Source organism: Pseudorca crassidens, chromosome 8 (assembly GCF_039906515.1).
Source record: "Pseudorca crassidens isolate mPseCra1 chromosome 8, mPseCra1.hap1, whole genome shotgun sequence".
NCBI classification, from domain to species: domain Eukaryota; kingdom Metazoa; phylum Chordata; class Mammalia; order Artiodactyla; family Delphinidae; genus Pseudorca; species Pseudorca crassidens.
Genome location: NC_090303.1, coordinates 19,536,728 through 19,561,545, shown reverse-complemented (window position 1 = coordinate 19,561,545; position 24,818 = coordinate 19,536,728). Strand labels below are relative to the sequence as shown.

Below are 24,818 nucleotides of genomic sequence, written 5' to 3'. Positions count from 1 at the left end.
CCACGACTACTGAGCCCACGTGCCACAACTACTGAAGCCCGCGCGCCTAGAGCCCGTGCTCCGCAGCAAGAGAAGCCACCGCAGTGAGAAGCCCGCGAACCGCAATGGAGAGTAGCCCCCCACTTGCCGCAACTAGAGAAAGCCCGCGCACAGCAACTAAGACCCAATGCAGGGACTTCCCTAGTGGCGCAGTGGTTAAGAATCCACCTGCCAATGCAGGGGACACGGATTCAAGCCCTGCTCTGGGAAGATCCCGCATGCCATGGAGCAACTAAGCCCGTGTGCCACAGCTACTAAGCCTGCGCTCTAGAGCCCGTAAGCCACAACTACTGAGTCCGCATGCCACAACTACTGAAGCCCACGCGCCTAGAGCCCGTGCTCTGCAACAAAGAGAAGCCACCGCAATGAGAAGCTCACGCACTGCAAAAAAGAGTAGCCCCTGCTCGCCTCAACTAGAGAAAGCCCACGCACAGCAACAAAGACCCAATGCAGCCAAAAATAAAATAAATTAATTAATTAAAAAGAAAAAAAGACCCGGGCTTCCCGGGTAGCGCAGTGGTTGAGAGTCCGCCTGCCGATGCAGGGAACACGGGTTCGTGCCCCAGTCCGGGAAGATCCCACATGCCACAGAGAGGCTAGGCCTGTGACCCATGGCTGCTGAGCCTGCGCTCCGCAAAGGGAGAGGCCACAACAGTGAAAGGCCCGCATACCGCAAAAAAAAAAAAAAAAGACCCAAATGCAGCCAAAAATAAATAAAAATGAAAACTTAAAAAAAAAAAAGATTAAAAAAATATGTTGGAAATTTGGTAGATAATGCATGACCCACCAGTAACAATTTATGTCAGGGTTTGGTAGTGAGGGAGCTCTAAAAACATTCTATCTTAGCTTTGCAATGAAGCTTTTAAAAGCTAATCCATTCAAATGCTTAGCAAGGTGGCCCAGGAGGATGAGCTGTCACTGGTATTGCATTCTGTTTGCAGAGGCACAAACAGCCATCTTCAGGCACCAGCTCTCCCTACTTTCTGAATGCTGCTTACTTTAGGCCACTCCCAGATTGCAGGGGGGCAGGGGGGGCCAGATCTGTAGAAGATACTCATAGGCTCTCAGGTGCCCATCTGGGTCCATGAGGAGGTGGGCGGGAACACGCAGATGGCAGACCTCTAGTCCATCTCTGACTATACGCCACAGCCCCTCGAGCCCGAGAGGTCGCGATCTCCATCCAAGCACTGATTCAACTGGACCTGCCTTCATGCTTTTTACAGTGAGAAATTCATACTTTACTGAAGATGTGAGAAGGGAAATGGGTGGGGGGCAGCAGTGTTCATGTCACACAGAGCTCAGCACCTCCCTTGGAAAACAGGGAAATTTTTTATTTGGAAAAAAAAGAAAGGTGGGTGTGGAATAAGCACAGAAAATGCAGATAAAGACAGAACACGAGAGATATGGAACCACTCACTTGAGCGGGCAACTGTACTGGCCACCTTGGCCTGCAAATGCCAACATCACAAAAATGCTTAGGTCATCCTCTAAGATAGAACAATCATTTCCAAGAAGTAACCAGTCAAAAAAAAAAAAAAAAAAAATTGCCTTTTCCAATCTGCTTCCTCGTGACCAGTCGTCAGAATGAGACCCTGCCTCTTCCTCTTGCCTTTGCAAGAGGGTAGCTGACCAACGAGGACTACATCTCTATAAAGAACACCTCCCTAGCAGCCCTTCTCAACCTGGGCTCCTCAAGAGAATGAAGACTGAATGCACCAAGGTATCTGCTTTGTGTAGGAAGTCACCTTCTCTCCTCCACAGCTAGATGAGTTACCAGCTACATGCCAATTGTGGGAGAATAGAAAAAAACAGCCATTCACATCATTTCCCACTGGGCTTAATTCGCCTGGACAACCCTGGCTGCAGAAAAGCTGTCAAGGTTATATTTTATTCTGTGACTCAGACATCAAAGAAACATCTAGTACCCAAGCCGTTAGACTGTGGATTGAGAAATGATTAACTATTTGTGCCCTCCATCATTATAGGTCACGATAAAAATAAAAATAATTAGCAAAATTTCTATCTTATCAAATAAGGTACAACAAAAGAAGTATTGAATTCCAACTCAGACCTATGCTGGGGCCTAGGACTGTGTTGTCTACTATAGCAGGTACAACCCACATGTGGGCACTAATCCCTTGAAATGTGATTGGTCCAAATTGACATTGTCATAAATATAAGTATACACTGAATATGAAACGTTTAACATCAATAACACAGAATATTTAATATATAATTTTTCATGAATTATATGCTGGAATTATAATTTTTTGTGTATATTTATTTAAATAAATTAACAAAGTTAATTAAAAAACAAAAACAACCAAAAAAAAAAAAACTTGTGCCCTCAAGCAGTCCCAGAACACATCATCTCACTGCCCTTTCTGGTATCCGCTGAGAAGTGACATCCGGCCTCCATCCTCTCCTCCCCACAGCTCAAGGTTTCTCACTATGTCACTAACCAGACTTACTGATTTGATGACATGACTTTCTCAGGCACAGCTAAACCTTATTTCTGCTCCCATTTTTCTCACACTCTCTCCTTTCACTAGAACCACAGTTAGAGATAATTAAGGCTTCATCCACTCACAGCATTAACCTAAGAGAATACTGACAAAGCACTGATGGCTTGAATGCTCTTTTGTTATATAACAATCATCGAGTTTTACTCCAACAAATATACCTAGAAATAACTCTTCACTAACAGGTGTCATCGATGGTAGGGGAGAAGGTGAGGAAACAATTTTTCCTTCTGTAATTCTCATTAAAATTTTATCTGCTAAAAAAAATAAAAATAAAAAAAATTTTATCTGCTGATTTGACAGGTAAAAGAAGAAAAATTACCCAATTTTTCTTAAGGTTATGTGCAAATAGAAATCTTCATGGCTGGAGAAAACAGAACATAAATACCAACAGGATGTACTGACAACACACCCATTTCAAATGAATGCTACTCAGTGAAAGATGGGCTTGGGCGAAGGGGTGGTTTTCTATATATCCCACGTTTTTATGTGTAGTGAAGAAGGTACTCACGGTTGGAAAGCAGCAGCACTTTCAACAGAGGGACTTTGCAGAATATGCCACTGGGATAGGTGACAGCAGTTTCTGTTCATCTGACAGCTTCCTTACCTCCATTAAGAGCACAGAATGAGCAATATCCTTCCGTTTTCTTCTTGAATTGCCACTCAGCCTGCTCTGCTCTTCAGGGAACATGTCAAATTCCTAAGACTCTCTCTCAGGCACCACTATCATTTCAGCAAATCCGTACTCACATATAAGACCTACTGTCCCCTTACCAGACACAGTCTGCAGGATTGCTCTGGCATCTGAAATGATATTATTCGCCTTCTTTGAAGGAATGACATGATCAATATCCTTCTCTGAACAACCGCAAAATGACCCTTGAACATGAACAGTCAGAGAGAAGGAGGAGACGGAAGAAATGCCGAGTCACTAGCATACTTACTTGCCAGAGCCTTTTTTCCAGCTGCATGATAGGCTACAATATACTTCTTCCCCTCTCTATCTTCTGTTTTTGTTTCTAATCCTGGAAACAGAGATTTAATCGCTTGATGGATGACGGTTCTTTTCTCTTTGGTGTCCTCAATAACCTATTAAAAACACAGATAATGATACTACTAATTTGACAAACATTAAATAAGGAAATAATACTAAGGAATTAGTAAAAACACTACTCATCTTAATAATGATGTGAAGTAACCAAAGTTAGGGGTATGATTTCAAAAGTCTTTTTTTCAATTTTTTTTTAATTGAAGTATAGTTGATTTACAATGTTTCAGGTGCACAGCAAAGTGATTCAGTTATACATATATCTATATATATATTCTTTTTCAGATTCTTTTCCATTATGGTTTATTACAAGATATTGAACATAATTCCCTGTGCTATACAGTAGGTCCTTGTTGTTTATCTATTTTATATACAGTAGTGTGTATCTTTTAATCCCAAATTCCTAATTTATCCTCCCTCCCCCCTTTCCCCTTTGGTAACCATAAGTTTTTTCTCTATGTCTGTGAGTCTGCTTCTATTTTGTAAATCAGTTCATTTCTATCATATTTTAGACTCCACATATAAATGATACCACATTGTATGTCTTTCACTGTCTTACTTCATTTAGTATAATCATCTCTAGGTCCATCCATGTTGCTGCAAATGGCATTATTTCATTCTTTTTTATGCTGAGTAATATTCCATCGTACATATGTACCACATCTCTACCCATTCATCTTTCAATGGACATTTAGGTTACTTTCCTATCAGAAATCTTTTAGAGCTTCACAATACTGCAAATCCTAAGGGCCCATTTGGGACTTCCCTGGTGGCGCAGTGGTTAAGAATCCACGTGCCAATGCAGGGGACACGGATTCGATCCCTGGTCCAGGAAGATCCCACATGCCGTGGAGCAACTAAGCCCGTGCGCCACAATTACTGAGGCTGCACCCTAGAGCCAGCGAGCCACAATTACTGAAGCCCGCGTACCTAGATCCTGTGCTCCGAGATGAGAAGCCACCGCAACGAGAAGCCCATAAACCACAACATAGAGTAGCCCCTGCTAGCCACAAGGAGAGAAAGCCTGCACGCAGCAGCGAAGACCCAACGCAGCCAAAAAAAAAAAAAACCAGCCCATTTATTGACCTTGTACAGCCGCCAGGCACTGTACCAATCACTTCACAATCACTGTCTTACTTAATCCCAATCAGCTCCCTATCATGCCACCAGTATATCTACTTAAGAGATGAGGAAAGTGAGGCTGAGAGAAGTTAAGGAATGTGTCTAAGATTATATAGCTGTAGAGTGGAAGAGCCAGATTTGAAATTCAGGCTGTCTGACTCCAGAGCCACCCATCACAGACGCTCCCCCTTAGGGACTCGGCTGAACAATGAATACCTCAGGGCTCACACATGGAAAAGCAGGTAAGCTGGGTCTTTGGGGATGTCAGAAACTCATTTCCCCGGATAGTCAAGTCTACTACTGCCTCCAATGAATCCTGTTCTATACTGAGTAACTTTATGATGACATTCTAGTACATCTGTTCACAAAAAGAAAAATCTACACCAAGAAAATGTAAACTTATTAGTTACACAACTGTTTTTCAATTTCTGAGCATGTCTTACACAGAGAAATACATTTCATACTTGGAATCAATAGCCAGCAATATGTATGTGTTTGCTCCTTATTAAAAAATCGAACAGAAATTTACAGAACAGTATTTATCCTTACGATGTGCAATACACTGTTACTTTCTATTTTATTTTATTACATTTTTAAAATGTTGGTGAACAAGAGCTGGTTTTTTAAAAGGGTAAACAAAAATCGACAAACCTCTGGCCACACTCACCAAATAAACAAAATAAGAAATCAAAGAGGAGAAATAACAACCGAAACCATAGAAATACAGAAAACCTTAAGAGAATACTATGAACAATTATATGCCAAGAAATTCACCAACTTAGAAGAAATGGACAAGTTTCTAGAAACATACAGCCCACCAAAACTGAATCAAGAAGAAATAGATAATTTGAACAGACCAATCACTAGAAGTGAAATAGAATCTGTAATTAAAAAACTCCCTGCAAACAAAGGTCCAGGACCGGATGGCTTCACTGGGGAATTCTACCAAACATACAAAGAACAACTTATACCGATTCTTCTCAAACTCTTCCAAAAGACTGAGGAGGAGGGAACACTCCCAAAGTCATTCTATGAAGCCACCATCACCCCATACCAAAACCAGACATAGTCACTATCCAAAAAAACAATATCTTTGATGCAAAAATTCTTAACAAAATATTAGCAAACTGAATCCAACAACAAATAAAAAAGATTATATACCATGATCAAGTTGGATTCATCGCAGGGTCACAAGGATGGTTCAATCTACGCAAATAAATCAACGTGAGGGACTTTCCATTGCAGGGGACACAGGTCGATCCCTAATTGGGGAACTAAGATTCCACATGCCACACGACGCAACCAAAAAAAAAAATTCAATGTGACATCAACAAAAGAAAAAACAAAAATCACATGATCATCTCAATAGATGCAGAAAAAGCATTTGATAAAATTTAATATCCAGGGCTTCCCTGGTGGCGCAGTGGTTGAGAGTCCGCCTGCCGATGCAGGGGACGCGGGTTCGTGCCCCGGTCTGGGAAGATCCCACATGCCGTGGAGCTGCTAGGCCTGTGAGCCATGGCCGCTGAGCCTGTGCATCTGGAGCCTGTGCGTCCGGAGCCTGTGCTCCACAACGGGAGAGGCCACAACAGTGAGAGGCCCGCATACAGCCAAAAAAAAAAAAAATTCAACATCCATTCATGATGAAAACTCTTATCAAAGTGGGTATAGAGGGAACAAAGCTCAACATAATAAAAGCTATTTATGACAAACCCACAGCCAACCTAATACTCAAAAGTGAAAAGCTGAAAGCCTACCCACTAAAATCTGGAATAAGGATGCCCACTCTCACCACTTCTATCCAACATAGTACTGGAAATCCTAGCCACAACAATCAGACAAGAAAAAGAAATAAAAGGTATCGAAATTGGAAGAGAAGGGGTAAAACTGTCATTATATGCAGATGACATGATTTTATATACAGACAACCCTAAAGACTCCACACAAAAACTACTAGAACTGATAAATGAATTCAGCAAGGTAGCAGGTTACAAGATTAACATACAGAAATCAGTTGCATTTCTTTACACTAACAATGAAATATCAGAATGGGAAAGCAAAAAGACAATCCTGTGAAAAATCGCATCAAAAAAAAAAAAAAAAAAAAACCCAAAAAACTGGGAATTCCCTGGCGGTCAAGTAGTTAGGACTCAGCACTTTCACTGCCATGGTCCCAGGTTCAATTCCCAGTCAGGGAACTTAGATCCTACAAGCTGCACAGTGCAGTGAAAAAAAAAAACAACACTGAGGAATAAACCTGACCAACAAGGTAAAAGCCTTACATGCTGAGAACTATAAAACATTGATAAAGGAAACTGAAGATGATTCAAAGAAATGGAAAGATACCCCATGTTCTTGGATTGGAAGAATTAATATTGTTAAAAATGGCCATACTACCCAAAGCAATCTATAGATTTAATGTGACCTCTATCAAATTACCCATGACATTTTTCACAGCACTAGAACAAATAATCCTAAAATTTATATGGAACCATATAAGACGCAAAATTTCCAAAGGAATTCCGAGGAGGAAGAACAAAGCTGGAGGCATAACCCCCCCCAGACTTCAAACAATATTACAAAGCTACAGTAAAACAGTGTGGTACTGGCACAAAAACAGACGCATGGATGAATGGAACAGAATAGAGAGCCCAGAAATAAACCCACACACCTATGGCTGATTAATCTTTGACAAAAGAGGCAAGAATATACAATGGGAAAAAGTCTCTTCAGCAAGTGGTGTTGGCAAAGCTGGAGAGCCGCATGTAAATCAACAAAGTTAGAACACTCCCTCACACCATACCCAAAAATAAACTCAAAATGGCTTAAAGACTTAAATATAAGACTTGACACCATAAAGCTAGAAGAGAACATAGGCAAAACATTCTCTGACATAAATCGTAGCAATGTTTTCTTAGCTCAGTCTCCCAAGCCAATACATATAAAAGCAAAAATAAACAATTAGGGTCTGATCAAACTTGTAAGCTTTTGCACAGCAAAGAAAAGAAAAATGAAAAAACAACCTACCACCTGGGAGAAAATATATGCAAATGATGTGACTAACAACGGATTAATTTCCAAAATACACAAACAGCTCATATAGCTCAATATCAAAAAAAAAACCCCAAACAACCTAGTCAAAAAATGGGCAGAAGATCTAAACAGACATTTCTCCAAAGAAGGTAATACAGATAGCCAATAGGCACATGAAAGATGCTCAACAATGTTAATTACTAGAGAAATACAAATCAAAACCACAATGAGGTACCACCTCACACTGGTCAGAATGGCCATCATTAAAAAGTCTACAAATAACAAATGCTGGAGAGGGTGTGGAGGAAAGGGAACACTTAGACACTGTTGGTGGGAATGTAAATTGGTGAAGCCACTATGGAAAACAGTCTGAAGGTTCCTCAAAAAACTAAAAATAGAATTGCCATATGATCTAGCAATCCCACTCCTGGGCATATATTCAGACAAAACTATAATTTGAAAAGATACATGCACCCTAATGTTCACAACAGCACTATTCGCAATAGCAAAGACATGGAAACAACCATAATGTCCATCGACAGATGAATGGATAAAGACGATGTGGTACATATAATATATACAAGGTAATATTACTGAGCCATAAAAAAGAAGGAAATAATACCATTTGCAGTAACATGCATGGACCTAGGGATTATCATACTAAGTGAAGTAAGTCAGACAGAGAAAGACAAATACCATATAATATGTGATATGTGCAGTCTAAAATATGATAAAAATAAATAACTTATTTACAAAATAGAAACAGACTCACAGACGTAGAGAACAAACTTACGGTGACCAAAGGAGAAAGGGGATGGGGGGAGGAATAAATTAGGAGTTTGGGATTAACAGATACAAACTACCATATATAAACTACATAAACAACAAGGTCCTACTATATAGCACAGGGAACTATCAATATATTCAATATCTTGTAATAAACCTTAATGGAAAAGATTATGAAAAAAGAAAAAAAAAATATATATATATGTAAACTGAATCACTCTGCTGTACACCAGAAACTAACACAACACTTTAAATCAACTATACTTCAATTAAAAAAAAATGTTGGTTAAGTTACACTAAATTGATTTCATGACCCACTGATGGACTGCAACCTGCAAGCTAAGAAGATGTAACTACTACTAGCTAAACCTAACAATATTCTAGCAAAATTAAAAATGTAGGGCTTCCCTGGTGGCGCAGTGCTTGAGAGTCCGCCTGCCGATGCAGGGGATGCGGGTTCGTGCCCCGGTTCGGGGGGATCCCGCGTGCCGCGGAGCGGCTGGGCCCGTGGGCCATGGCCGCTGGGCCTGTGCGTCCGGAGCCTGTGCTCCGCGGCGGGAGAGGCCACAGCAGTGAGAGGCCCGTGTACCACAAAAAAAAAAAAAAAAAAAAAAAAAAAAATTTTAAAAAAAATGTAAAAGAAAAGTACACTATAATTATAGATAAGTGACATTTTCATATCAAAAAGTGAGCCAGGGAATTCCCTGGAGGTCCAGTGGTTAGGATACTGTGCTCCCACTGCTGGGGGCCTGGGTTCAATCCCTGGTGGGGGAACTAAGATCCCGCAAGCGGCGCAGCGCAGCACGCCCCCCCCCCCACCACACCTCCACCAAAAAAGTGAGTCTACATCTAGAATTCACTGAAAGCAATGAGCTGGAATCATAATTAGTGTATATGAATGAATACATATTCAGACCTCAAAAATTCAGAAAGTCCATCCTCCTATTTTTTAGATGAGGACACTTGCCCATGGTTAATACTCTTTAATGTAAAACCTTTCAGTAGATGGCATAACTATGATTTTTAAGGTGACAGTAAATCTTGCCATCTCTGTAGGAAAAGTGTATTATGGGGCTAAGATATGTATCTGCGTTGCACAAGCAACGGAAGCCTGGATCATCCTCCTAGACAGCTCTCAAAACCAATTCTTAGGAATTTTCTCCTTGGCATTGCTGGACATTTTGTCTATGAGTAAATTCAGTAATTAAAGATCCCTAAAATTTTAACAGTACATATATTTGGGAAATTTTGGTGGGTAGACGAGGAGATGAGGGTTGGAGGCAAATAATAAATTCTGAAAAGTTACAGTAAACTCTTTTTACCTGGGAGCAATGGAAGGAGAAATTTCAAACAACCCCAAATCCAGCAAGTCGCCAAAATATAGGACAAAATGAATTTAATAAACTTTAAATTCTAATAATCTTGTGCTTCAAGATTCTTAAAATCTTGTAACATATTTGCTTTGCTACAGAGATCACCTAGAGCTGCTCTGTTCCGTATGGTCATCACTAGCCACACGTGGCAACTGAGCACTTGAAATGTGGCTAGTCTGAATAGAGATGTGCTACCAGTATAAAATACCACTGGATTCTGAAGACTTAGTAGGAAAAAAAGAAAGTAAAACATGTCATTAGTAATTTTTTAAATATTGATTACATATTGAAATATTTTGGGTAAATAAAATATACTGTCAAAATTATTTGCCTGTTTTTACTTTTACATTTTTTTTGAAGATTTAAAATTAAAAACATGGCTCGCATCACAGTTCCACTGGACAGGGCACTTCCCTGGCCATCCAGTGGTTGAGACTCTTCACTTACAATGCAGGGGGCACAGCTTCGATCCCTGGTCAGGAAACTAAGATCCCACATGCCACACGGCACAGCCAAAAAAACAAAACAAAACAAACAAAAACAAACAACAAAACAAAAAGAATCCACCACAATTCCACTGGACAGCACTAATCGAGAATAAAATTTTCATAATGAAAATCTTTTTAAAAGGCATTTACTGTTCTATTTAGTAGCTAAGCTCTCTTTTTCTTGAATAGCAGAAGTAGACTCAAGATGAGCAAAGCAACACTCCCTTACCTCCTTCCCCCAATTCCTCCCCCTCCCAGAGTCCAATTTGAGACCACGAGGCCTTTGGAGCCAGGGCTTCCCTATCAGGACCATTGTCAGGCTGCGACAGTCCTTTGCAGCAGACACTGTGTGATATAATGGTCACTTTGCAGTTTTAAACAACAGATTTCTTTGTTGATTTGTGGTCACATAAATTTTTTAAGCAGAAACATAACTTTTTTTTTTTTTTTTTGGGCCATAGCTTATCTGGATACTCGTTATCTGCCACTGATAAAAACATTTTTAGTGCAATGCACTTTTAGATCAAAAAGGGCAAAGCCATTCTTTTGTTAACTACTGTAATTTTTCCAAAAGACATTTATTAACATCCACCCAACCAGAAGCAATTCAAACCCTGGGGACTTCTCTGGTGGTCCAGTGGGTAAGATTCCGCACTCCCAACGCAGGGGGTCAGAGTTCGACCCCTGGCCGGGGAAGTAGATCCTGCATGCATGCCGCAACTAAAAGTCCACATGCCACAACTAAGAAGTCCACACTCGGCAACTACAGATCCCGCATGCCGCAACTAAGAACCGGTGCAGCCAAAATAAATAAAAAAAAAAAAAAATAATAATAAAACCCTAAAAAACCTTTTCATATGTTTTTGTGCTACTTACCTCGATGGCAACACTGGTTTCCTTATTTTTAAAAAGCTGGAGCTCTTCTAAACGCTGCTTTTCTTCAGCTGTTAAAACCGTAAATACGTCTTCTGAAGGATCCTTTAAAATAACCATGAGAACTCCCAGTGAGTCGCACACAGAATTCGAGGCTGTCAAAGCTCTACATTTCTATGATCTCCAGGAAAGGCTATTTTTATTCAGAATGTGACTTCTGCTAGAGAGCTGCTCTTACCTCTTCATCTACTGGGACAGACAAGTCACTCAAATGGCTGATCCATCCATTTTTTCCTATTTCGTGAACAACGAAGTCAGAATATCTGAGGAAAAGAAAACGTAAACTCTCAGAGCATTAACATTTTGCTGCCTATTAATTTTAGGAGAAAGTTTCTCAACAGTAAGCCTTATCATTGTGCAAAACAGGGATTAAAAATAAAAACCTTCAGTGCAAAGTCACGGAGTTATTGTTTTCTGGTTTCACAATGAATTCTAAGCCACACCTTGGCTTGGTACCAGAATGTACAGAAAAGACCCTCTGAACTTCTAGAATAGTCTTCCAGAAAAATGCCTAAATCAAAGCTTATTAATGTTGCCCTATGATTATACAGTCCATTCTAAAGTAAATCACAAAACACAGTAAATTTAATCAAATCAGAAGCCTGTGTATCTACCGTGAACCACCCGGAAGCTTACCTTTATGCTAAAAACTTTACAGACATTATTTAAAATACTCTCAACAACCCTCAGGTAGAATTATGATCCAATTTTGGACAAGGATACTGAAGCTCAGAGGAGTTAAGTAACTATGAAGTGGCTGAAGTGGATTCACACCCAGATCCACCTGGCTCCAAAGACCACCTTCTTTCTCCTGCAGATGTGGCCCATTCAGGTGAAAAATTTTTAAGATCAATTCAAGGGAAAACTTGAAACCATTTAAAGTAATATATTCTAAGGAAATAAACAGCACCCATTCACATATTGACAGGGGATGCCACAGGGAAATTGTTATTTAGTCATTTTATCTTCAGATAGTTTCGTTTACTCATCCAGGCAGCTTTCCTTCATCTTATTCCTTATTGACCATCAGTGTGAACAATCCTTGGGGACAGAAAGCTAAATGGAAAAAAGGACTGCTGATTTCTTTCTAGAGAAAAGAACTAATGTAACTAAAACAACCTGACGTAAACGAAACATACCTTTCTTTTAAGATTCCTGAGAATCCTTGGTGAGAACTCACGAACTTGGTGATGCCCACATCCAGCTCGGTGAGCCCGTGCTTCATCATGCTGGCGAAGCTCTCTGCCTCTTCCTCCTCCTCCCCCTCCTCTGAAAGACCATCTTCCTCCCCCTCCTCCTCCGACTGGGGGTCAGAATTCTTTTTATCCTCTCCGGCCGTTTCGGGTGGCCCAGGCACCTTTTCACCGCTGGGTAGAGAGTTGTTCTCTAGCCCGTCTTGACCTTTGGTCGGACAGCATTCTGAGACCTTCTGTCTCTTTGCCTCACCTGGGGCCACACTGTCATTATCTTCGACGGCAACGGACCCCCGTTTCAATGACACACCCGTCATTTCTGTCATCTCCATTTTCAAGGTTCCAAGAAAACATTTAAGAGAACCTTTTAGAAGCAAGAAAGAGCAGGCAGTAACAATCACTTCAATAAAGAATTGGGTTTCAGCAAATAGAGGCACATTTAACTTTGTTCCTAGGGTCCTAAATATCATTTATGAAAATAATTCTCCCAAATATACTTTTAGTGGCATAGAAAAATGGTACAGTATTTCTGCAGGGAATTTGACAGCAAAAGCCTTAAAAATATGGATGCCTCTTGACCCAGAAATACTACTTTCAGGGATTATCCTAAAAAAATAATTAAGAAAGTGCTTAAAGTTTTAACTGTAAGGATGCCCATCTCAGTACTTTTACATTAACAAAAAATTAAGAACAATGACATCTAGGTACATAAACCGAACAACATGTAGAAACAATGTGAAAAGAAACCGGGAAAGGTAGTTACTTCTAGGAGAGGGTGTAGGTGGCTGTGGAGAGCAGGGAGACTTGTTTTTACTGAATACCACAGTTGTAGCACCTGAGTTTTGTTTCACGTATATTGTTATCGTTTAGGAAAGCTGATTAAGTTAAAAGTATATGAATAAATTTACTAACATGAGTCATTTACTAATATGACTGATACCATGTCATTTTTATTTTTTTATTTTTTTATTTTTTTTGCGGTACGCGGGCCTCTCACTGCCACGGCCTCTCCCGTTGAGGAGCACAGGCTCCAGACGCGCAGGCTCAGCGGCCACGGCCCACGGGCACAGCCTCTCTGCGGCATGTGGGATTCTCATGGACCAGGGCACGAACCCGAGTCCCCTGCATCGGCAGGCGGACTCCCAACCACTGCGCCACCAGGGAAGCCCCATGTCATATTTTTTTAAAAAGCAAGGAGAATGGGGAGTTCTTTAATGAGTATAGAGTTTCAGTATTGCAAGATGAAAAAGAGCTCTATATATTGGTTCCACAATGTGTATGTACTTAACACTAATGAACTGCACACTTAAAAATGGTTAGAATGATGTTATGTGTATTTTGCCACAATTTAAAAAATACAGATTATCATTTAACTGGCCCATACACAATGTACCAAGCAAAAGTCTAGGAAACCATATGCACTTCCCAGTACGGAGCACACACTTATCTAAGACCGCAAGTGCCTGTCTAATTTGATCTTATTTGATGCTCTTGTTGAAATAAGGATAAAGCTTCTTCCTATATTACCTATATAGGGAAATGCTAAAATTAACATACGAACTTGGTAAACATTAAGAACATAAATGAGCAGAATATTCTAGTTCTCCAAGGCTTGGTTAATAAGAAGCCCACCTACAGAAGCATCTACAGTAGAATAATAATGATGAACTAAATTTTAAGAATCCGGGGCTTCCCTGGTGGCGCAGTGGTTGAGAGTCCGCCTGCCAATGCAGGGGACACAGGTTCGTGCCCCGGTCCAGGAAGATCCCACGTGCCGCGGAGCGGCTGGGCCCGTGAGCCATGGCCGCTGAGCCTGCGCGTCCGGAGCCTGTGCTCCGCAACGGGAGAGGCCACAACAGTGAGAGGCCCACTTACCGCAAAAAAAAAAAAAAAAAAAAACACAAAAAAGAATCTGTATTTGGTCTTGCCTCATTGTCAAAAGTCAAGAATGGAAAGAAAAGTGAAAAGTGGAAGGCTACAAAAAAAAAAGAAGGGGGGGGGAGTAGAGAAAAATGTCAGTAAAAACAATTTCCTTTGAAAGACAAAAAAAAAAAGAAAATGGAAGAAACCAAGAAACGGGTACTGAAGTAGACTACAACTAGTTATACAAAATTATCTCTAATCCAAGTAAAAAAGCACTTATTCTTTATGTGTTCTAAGCAAGGTATAGTAAAAGAGAATGCTAGTTTATGAGATGCTGATGGTGTTTCATTCTCACTTTATATCAACGGAACTGTCCTCAGAGCCTACACACCAGTGACGGAGGCAGGCAGGGCCCAGGGCTTCCCTGAGACATGGGAACACACAGAAGACCTCAGGGGGCATTGGCGTGAGGGGGTCTGAGAAGACCTCTTCCTAATGGAAGACTAGATGTGAACACCCGAGTCAAGCTTTGGGGAACGAGTAAGAGAGAGGCTGTGCAAAAAGCGGTAGGAAGGTGGTACAGCATGTGCAGAGGCACGGGAGAGCATGGAGCGCGGGAGCAACCCCACTGAGCTCACCATGCATCACGAGGGTAAAACACACACACAGAGAACCTACACTTAAAGCTGGGGAGCTGGCGGAAGCCACACCAAGCTGAACTGAGGAGATTACATCCGAAAAAACAAATCGTCACCTGATGCATAAGTCAGAGAGATTTCGCGGTATCCCTTCGAAGAGAAATACCGGGGTTAGGCTGGGAGATTAGGTAAGACGGCAACTGAGGTAAGAAATCAGTACAACCTGATCTAAGGCTGAGGCAAAGGTGACAGAAAGGAGGGGTGGATTCAGGGACACTTAAGAGGTGGTGCGGACAGGACTGGGTGATAAATGTGAGAAGAAAGAGGAAATGCTACAGGATGACTCAGGTTTTCTGTCTCGGGGAACTGAGAGGATAAGGGGAGCTCTTCCTGACACGGGGACCCTAGGAAGAGGCATGGGGGGAGGAGGGATATAAGCACACGTACAGTCCTGCGGTGTTGCTGGCACCTGGGGTACATCCCATGGCCACTTATTACACTGTGTCACACATATTCTCACCCCAAACCCACAATGGCTTCCCGATGCCCCAGTGGCGGTGTAGACCTCAACCAGGGGCTGGACATGTCCTGTGAGCAGATGATGCGGAACCATGGGCTTCAGAGGGAGCGGCGTCACTGCATAAGTGCCTGCACGAGGCCAAGAAGGCGGTGCCGCCCACAGAGAAGCCCCAGGTGGTGAAGAAGCACCTGTGCAGCGTGATCATCCTGCCCGAGATGGTGGGCAGCATGGTGAGCATCTACAACGGCAAGCCCTTCAGCCAGGTAGAAATCAGCCTGGGATGATGGGCCACTACCTAGGTGAGTTCTCAGTCACCTACAATCCAGCACTGGGGCCACCCACGCCTCCCGGTTCATCTCCCTCAAGCAGCCTGCTGGCCACTAAAGACACAGACAGCTCTAGAAAAAAACGAAAACAAAAAACCCTCACAATGTTCCCAGCTGGCAGAACAGGATCTACCAGCAGATCCCGATACCCTTCTTGAGGTGAGAAGAGGAGAGCACGGCCAGTAACAGCCACATCCGCAGCTGGGCTCAGACTTCACGGTCTGCAGGATGTCTACCTCCTACCCAGGACGCAGAGAACTCATCAGTCTCCCTCTCAACAACGTGATGGCCATAAGCCTGGATGGAAACACCAGTTACTTCCTCTGCTCCAACCTTCTGCTTTGGCACCATCCATCATCCAGCACCATGTGCCACTATCTTCCACACAGGCCTCCGACAACCGAGGCCCAGCCCGCACAGGTGCCCACTCCCAGCCTGACCATTCACGAGCTCTCTCTTGTGGGAGGTCCTCCACACCTGTCTCAGCCCTGGGCTCCCTTGTCCTTTGAGACTCATCTGAAGACCACGAGCCCTGACTCCCATGCCTTCCTCTCTGTTAAGTCCATGTCTTCCCATTTTACCTCCCTTCATCTGCACTACCCATGTGGGCACCCAGATACCGTGCTTTCCCTCACCACTTTCTAGCTGTGTGACTGGTCTGAGTAAATTACTTAATCTCTCCAAGCCTCTGTTCTTCAGCTGTAAAACGGGAATGACACGTGCTTCACGGGACTGTGGTGAAGATTAAATGAGATGACAAACACAGAGTGGCTGGCCACAGTAGGAACTAGATAAATGCCAGTCCCCTGTTCTCCCTCAAGAGGTCTGCAGATTCTTTGAGGACAGTAATTCTTTTGTGCCTGCCAGAGAATCCAGAGAGGTATAACAAGCATCAATAGATATTTTGAAGAATTCTTGAAACAGGTGCTGAAACTGTTCCCCATCTACAGGTATCAAAGACCTACTAAGTAGCAATTCCCTAATGAAATACTGGACCTGGGCAATGACATCCATGGCCACTAACATCACAAAAAATAGACAACCAGACACTGCAGGCCCCTGAAAGGACATGCTGTTATCTATGAAGTTCTTACTGATTGAAACCCTATGTCTAACTACTAGTTTAGATGGCATACACGGACAAAAGATGTTAAACACCACCATGCAGAAGCAATTAGCAAAAGTGTGAATGTGGGAAACTCAACAAGGACCAGGACAGTCCTTCAACTAATAAACAGCAAGACAAAAAAGAGGAAAGGGTAACATATAGATAAACCTACAAAGAAATGCAATGGGTGGATCCTTCTTTGAATCCAGGTTTAAACAAATCAACTGTTTAAAAAGGTACTTACGAAACAATCAGATATACTGAAACAGAAAGGATATTTGATGACATTGAGATAGCATGGGGCTTCCCTGGTGGCACAGTGGTTAAGAATCCGCCTGCCAATGCAGGAGACACGGGTTCGAGCCCTGGTCCGGGAAGATCCCACATGCTGCGGAGAAACTAAGCCCGTAAGCCACAACTACTGAGCCTGCGCTCTAGAGCCTGTGCTCTGCAACAAGAGAAGCCACCAGAATGAGAAGCCCACGCACCGCAACGAAGAGTAGCCCCCGCTCTCCACAACTAGAGAAAGCCTGCACACAGCAACAGAGACCCAATGCAGCCAAAAATAAATTAAATTAATTAATTAATTAGAAAACAAACAAAAAAAAGTATCTTCATTAAAAGATAACATGGTCAACTTTTTAAGGTATAATAATATCATTGTGGTTACACTTAAAAGTAGAATCTTTGTTTTAGAGATACAGGATGAAATCTTTATGGTTGAAAAGATATGAAGTCTGGACTTTGTTTCAGAATAGTTTACCAGTGATGAATGAAAGTGCACTGGGGTATAGATTTAAAACAAGACTGGCCATGAGTTGATAATTGTTGAAACAACAATGGGTGATGAGAATATGGGGATGTCATCACATCATTCTCTCTACTTTGCATGTTTGAAATTTTTTATAATAAAAATAAGAGTTCAAGGTATCAAAAGGTACACTAATTATTCTATTCTCATCAAACCACCACTCTGTCCAGCTCTACTGCTCCCTCTCTCCCATCACCTGTTCTTCAAACACAGAGACCTGCAGTCCCAAGATACCACCCCTTCCATCTTCATTTCTTCAAGCGCCCCAAACCTCAACAGCTCTTAACTCCTAAGCCACACTCAACACTCCTGCTCACTAGCCCAGTTGCACGATCCTTGCTAAACCTCAACCAAGTACCAATCCTACTGTCTCCATCTGTGTTCCTGGCTGCTGCTGGAGAAAACATCACCAGGTGAGGGGACTTCCTCTTGTGACAGCCCTCCATACTGCCTGGCCATCCCTGGTCAGCAGGGTCTTCTCCAAGTCCTGTGTGCCACTCACAAAGAAAACAGGGATCCTGGGACAGACACACCTCCTTCCAGCACATTCACAAGACCCCTTATTATAACCATTCTCCTGCAACTGCACCCCTCTGAAGGGAATTCCAGACTCCTTTTAACAGTCACTCACTCCTCATCCCTGCACTCCATCCCCTCAGCAAATACTCACCGCGCACCCCTGTACCAGGCGTTATTTCCAGGTACTGCATGCGACACCCTAGCAAACCAAATAAACGCCCCGCCAGCGTGGAGCTTACATTCTGGTGGAAGATCTGGCTTCTACTCCGTGCTTTTGTCCTGCTTCTCGGGTGCTCTTTTCCCCTCCTGCTCAACATGCTGCTTAAATTTGGGCTTCCCCAGTCCTGTTCCCTTCTCATTCCCAAGTTTTCCAGCCAAGACGCATCTCCAACTCCCTGATTTACTCAGGGGAGGGGTCCAAGGCAATCATAACGACCGCTAAACAATGATAGTGTACAGGGAGCTCAATCAAGCCTTGCTTCAACCCTGCGACTTAGGCGTCATTAATATTCCCATCTTAGCCACTAAAAAACAGACTATCTTGCTCTAGGTCACACAGTCTGGTAAGAGGTAGAATCAAACATCAAATTCAACATGCCCCAAAGTGATCTCATCATTTCCCACCACAAATGCACTTCTATTATTTATTTTTTAAATTAATTAATTAATTTTTTTTGGCTGTACTGGGTCTCTGTTGCTGCACGCGGGCTTTCCTTAGTTGCATGGGGCAGGGGTTACTCTTCGTTGCGGTGCGCAGGCTTCTCATTGCAGTGGCTTCTCTTGTTTCGGAGCATGGGATCTAGGCGCATGGGCTTCGGTAGTTGTGGCTCACGGGCTCTAGAGCGGAGGCTCAGTAGTTGTGGCGCAGGGGCTTAGTTGCTCTGCGGCATGTGGGATCTTCCCAGACCAGGGATCGAACCTGTGTCCCCTGAATTGGCAGGCAGATTCTTAACCACTGCACCACCAGGGAAGCCCTGCACTTCTTTTAAATTGCACCTCTCAAGGAATGTTAGCAACAAACTACCAGTCACCTAAGCCAAAATATGGACATCACCCCATCTCCTCACTCTCCCCTATGTGAATGAAATTCTAGAAGGTTTAGGACAGCATTGTTACACCTAACATCCCTGGAATGAGAATACTAGCAGATCGTGGATCTGAAGTATCAACCACTGGTTTCAACTCTTGCCTGGCAGTTTGGGCATATGACTTGGAGCCTGATCTAGGTTTTGCCATTTACCACGTGGGTCACCTCTCTTAAGTATCAGTTCCTTTCCCTTTAAAGCTGAAAATGATGACTTGGTCAAAGGTCTGTACTAGCTGCTGCTATTCAACTGTTGGTCATTAATATTTATTATGGATGGTTTCCACTGCAGAACTGTATTGCTGAGTCTGGGGAAAACCAAAGCTTCTTATGCTTCTTTTGTTCTCTGGACTAATGATTAAACATGGCTTTCTCCTTCAGATACCATTTAATTTTAAGAGACCCTCAAAGCACTGCCAAGAGCACCAAATAAACAGACCTTTAGTATCTTTTGGCAGTCCTTTTCTTGATACTGTGGACACTTGCCTGATCTCTTTTTCTTGTTACATTTAATTGTAAAGACAAGCTCATTAAACAAAAGTATACTTTTCATTTGTTTTAGCCAACGGCCCTAACACAGAGATTATTAAAGTATATATAGCACAAGTGATTATAAATCACTCAATATAAATTTTGCTAAGTTCTGTCTGTGGGCCTAGAAGCCGAGAACATATTTGCTAGAACAGGTATGCAAACGTCTGCGCTAAGGGAGGCAGAACTCAAATCAGTGTTGTTTTCTTAAGCAGAAACTACACAAAAGAGAAGACTGAAATGAAATATAATTTTTAAATGAGAGAGAGAATGAATCATGTGAACATCCAAGAGGCCAAGAAGAATTCAACCAGAAAAATAAAACAACCCTGACCATCCCCATTTGATTTCCCTAAGGAAATGAGCTTTGCATTCAGGATAATCTAAATATACATATTCAAGTCTTCTACCTCAAAGCTGTAAAAAGTGACTGGCTTTTAAAAAAAAAAGGGGGGGGGATGGGGAGTAAAGGGACCAGCTTTATGAGTTTTCTAAATGGTACTAAAATTTAAAAAAAATTTTAAGAAACATAATGCTGTACAAAAACACTATCCATGATACTAATGAGAGCTTCTCAAATGTCAACTAAAATCTTTATCGACCAGAAACTTGATGCTACGACTGGGAAGAGAATGAAATTTAATGATACTTACCCATGAACTCAACGTCCTACACAATTCTTTAGAGGGAATACTAAAGTAATAGGCTTTGTTTCTTTTACACTCTGAACGAGCCAAATGGGATTAGAAATATTACAATTTTAACAGTATTTAAAAGTCTGTTTCATTAAGACATTAGATTCACCAATAAGCTTCCTCTACAATCCACAACAAAAATAAAGTTCAGCATTTTCAAAATTTTAATACAAGACTGACAGTCCCTTAACATTACTTCCTGCAAAATGAACATCTAAAGAAGAGCCATAATAATCTTATCTGTACTTCAAAACCCTCCACAATTTCCACTTTTTAAATGCATCTATCCTCCGTCCTCTGCAAACCATCAAGAATCCCTCCAGCTTTCACAATAAAGAGCACTCTCTTCAGGGCAGCGCACATACCACACTCTAATATGCGAAGTCATTAAGTCCCTTAGATTCATTCATTTCACAAATATTTATTAACCACCTCTTATGTGTCTGGCACTGTTCCAGGCACTGGGGAAAAGAGGAAAATTTCCTACTCCCATTAAGCTTACATATCAGAGAATAAAATAAAACAATCTCAGAACATGCACGCATAAGAGCTACAAGTCAAGCAGAGTAACGACAGTGAGAGTACGAGGGGTGCTCTTTAGTGAAGTCTCTCTAACGAAGTGCCTTGTGAGCAAAGACTTGAAGGAAGACATGAAAAGATGTGTGTGTTCGGGCAGCAGGTACAGTGCCTGTAAAGAACCTGAGGCAGGAGCAAACTTATTCAACAGACCAGCTGGACTGTTATTTCTCTCTCCTACTTGGGGCCAAAAGCCACGTTTCATTAACAGCTCTACTGCACCAGCTTCTATCAATCAAAAGATACGTTCAAAAGGAGTTATAAATTAACACACACGAACTGTTGGCTACTTTGCCTAATGATTGAACAACATCACTGCCTATCCAGTATGAGTGTACAGTCTGATTTTGGGCAGGTGTCTCGATTGCCAAGGCAAGGAGGTGCAAGGCAAGGATTGCCAAGGTGATGGGCGGTATGCCGGCTTCACAGATTAGAGACTTGAAACAAAAGTCCTTAGTAACCCTATATTTTCGGAATGAAAAAAAAAAAAGGGTCGGACAACGGAACCAAATATTTGAAAGACTAAACTCTCCAAACCCTATTTCTTGGCAGGCGCTAATACCCAGGCAATGAGGGTGTACTGTTAAACCTCTCGGTGCAGGGTTGGCGGTAACGACTCCGTGCGGATGGGTCAACACGCCCAGCAGCACCTCCTCCATCCACTCATTAAACACTGACCGAGAAAAACTCCGGTTTGCTCCTACACTGGAAGACGTATACAAAACAAGCAGTCACCTGAGTGCCTGCTTGGCACGTAGTAGGTTCGCTGTTAGTAATGACAGATAAATAAGAGAACGAAAGCACGTGGGCTGGACCCGGTAGAAGCCTGGCTCAGCGGTGTACGGAAGCTATAAAGGGCTTCGGGATAAAGGCGGGTTTTCTCTTCCGGGAGGAAGAAGAGTTTAGGGAGCCTCAAGGGCAAAGAAAGGGAGGAGTGGGACTGAGATCCTCGGGCTAACAGCGCCGCGGGGAGGAGGGAGGGCGCGGCGCCTGCGAGGACTCGCCGGGAGAGCTGGGGGCGGGGCTGGAACCGCCGAACCGCAGAACCAGCCGGGCTCCCGCCACGCTCCCGCAGGCACGATCCGTAATGGAGGCGCCTCGGGCGCGCCGCGGGCTCAGACCACGGCCGGGACGCCTTCCCAGTCTACGCTGCCCCTCCGGGCGGGGTTTTGGGCCGCGTGGCAGGGCCGAGGGCTGGCCGCAGAGCCCGGGCGGCTGTGGGGAGGTCGCACACTTACCCGGGGCCTGAGAGCGCGCGCGCGGCGCGGACCGGGCGACAAGGAGGCGGGCGCGCTGCTCCGGGCGCAGGAGGGCGGCGGCGGCAAGGGCCACTCGTAAGAACCAGCCGCAAGGGCGGCCAGGCATAAGCAGCGAGCTCGGTAAGCACCTGGACCCCGCCGCGCTCAGGCGGACTCACAGCAGCTGGCCTCGCACACGTGCGGCGCAACGACGCGCCGCTGCCGGCTGGCCCCACCCCGGGGCGGAGCACGCCCTCCGCCGCCGGCCACGCCTCCTCCGCCCCCGCCCACCAACCTGTGGAGGAGGTCCCGCCCACTCCCTCCCACCCCTGCTCAGTGGCCCCCGGGAAGCCTCTTGTTTGCACCCTTTGGCCTTGCAGCCTGCGAGGCTGGAGCTCACCGTGGTCCTTTCACTCCATGAGCTCTCAGGCGGTCGCACCTGCGCTTTGGCGGGGGGTATATACCCAGAGGGGAACTGCTGTGTCATATGGTAATTACATTTTAAAACTTTTGACCAACCCCCATATAGTTTTCCATAGCAGCAGTAGACTTGTTTTTAAAATCTGGGTTTACATGTGGGAATCTGGTTAGCTGATCATACGTAATTCGCTAAGACTGGTTGCGTTCTATGCTGCCTTCCGCTGATATTATTCGCCTCAGTTAAGTACTTTGAGTACTTTTCCGTCCCTAATGCATGTACAATCACATTTTCTTGAACTGTGGTTAATTCATAGGTTAATGTACCAATGACAGCAACTGCAAGTATTTTTACCACACCCACACAGTAGAAATTCAATCTAAACTTTTAATTTTCGTATACAGTTGGCCTTTGAACAATGCAGGGGTTAGGGGCACCAACTCTGTCCAGTTGAAAATCCAAGTATAACTTTATAGTCAGCCCTTTGTATCTGCAGTTCCACATCCGTGGATTCGACTAACTGCGGATGATATAGTACTGTAGTAAGTATTTATTGAAAAAAATCTGTATAGATGGACCTGGGCAGTTCAAACTTGATTTGTTCAATGGTCAACTGTACTTTAAAAAGTACCTTCTCTGAGATTGTGGCCCAACTCCCCACAAGCACGTATGGAGGAAAGAATGTTCACGTTTCTTTGGACATTAACTGGGTCCATGGTCAAAACCTACCCTTTTTGCATTTCAGCCTAAACTTCCTTAGACAAGATCCAAGTAAAACATGCATTTTTTGCTTTTTTGTTTTCCAAAAAGGCAGCTCTTTATTGGCCTTTATAGTTAAAATAACACAGGAGTGTTCAAAACTTCTTCCCCATTCCAACTCCCTCTAATAAACATTTGACAGTTTAATGTTCTCCTTGACTCTAAAATTACATCCTAACATGTATATTATGTATAATATTCAGGATCCTGCTTTTAACTCCACACCAGTACTATGGATTGCTAAGTGCCTAGCACACACAGTTTATCTCGTTTCATCCTTATTATTGTCTAGCATTCTGTCCATCTTAGATAACTCTCTCCATTCCCCAGATAGTAGTTAATTGTTTTCTGTGCTCCCTCAGTCATTGCAAACATTTCCCTTGTTGAACTTACTGCACTCAATCTTAAACTTCATCTGTTTCCTTCACTGGAATATGAATTGTTCAGAGGTAAAAATTGGGGTTTAGAGCAATCTTTTTTCTCCTTTAATTTTATTTTTTTATTTTTATCAATTATACATATCTGTGATTTACAGTCAAATAATTCTATAGAAACCTTGTAAGTTTTGCAATGAAACAGAAGAGACTGTAACCCCACCCTGCCCCTTCCCTGTTTCCCTTTCCTCAAAGTCACTTCATCTTTCAACTGGTTATTTTGATTTTTTTTACCTTCATTTCTCTATGTAAAATGTTTGCATTGCTATTTCTTGATGTCTCACTTTTAGGCACTATCTATTGACTTCACTTGTGGAAAATTAGGTTTAGCTCTTCTTGCTTCCCCCAGCCCCACCACACTTCCCTTCCCTTTATCTGCCTAATATAGTTATATTGTACCTTTTTAAAAATATTTATTTGTTTGTTTGCACCAGGTCTTAGTTGCGGCAGGCAGACTTCTTAGTTGCAGCATGTGGGCTCCTTAGTTGAAGCTCCAGGGCTCCTTAGTTGTGGCATGCAAACTCTTAGTTGCAGCATGCATGTGGGATCTAATTCCCTGACCAGGGACTGAACCCGGGCCCCCTGCACTGGAAGCGCAGAGTCTTACGCACTGCACTACCAGAGAAGTTCCCAGTTATACTGTACTTTTAAAAACAGATTTGTGTTTACTTCATTATAATTAGGTAAACATTACTCACATCTTGAGCGAAGTAATATACTATGATTACTTCTCCTCAATTTTTTGTTTTTCTTGCAGTTAA

At 42.8% G+C, this 24,818-nt stretch overlaps 1 protein-coding gene across 5 annotated transcripts in view; it reads right to left on the bottom strand.

Moving 5' to 3' along the window:
* PUS7 (pseudouridine synthase 7) overlaps positions 1-24,818 on the bottom strand; it is a 101,762-nt gene that overhangs the window by 31,679 nt on the left and 45,265 nt on the right. For 3 of the 5 annotated variants that reach the window (XR_010945397.1, XM_067745970.1, XM_067745971.1), the window contains exons 2-5: positions 12,484-12,901; positions 11,523-11,607; positions 11,288-11,389; positions 3,506-3,650 (exon numbers count right to left, since the gene is read on the bottom strand). Coding sequence is in view for 4 of the 5 variants with exons in the window: in XM_067745970.1 (XP_067602071.1) it covers positions 3,506-3,650; positions 11,288-11,389; positions 11,523-11,607; positions 12,484-12,901 (750 nt within the window). In the remaining variant the exon portion in view is untranslated. Of the gene's footprint in view, positions 1-3,505; positions 3,651-11,287; positions 11,390-11,522; positions 11,608-12,483; positions 12,902-21,943; positions 22,100-22,446; positions 22,670-24,818 lie in introns of those variants that run through there. The other 2 variants (XM_067745973.1, XM_067745974.1) reach the window with 2 other exon arrangements.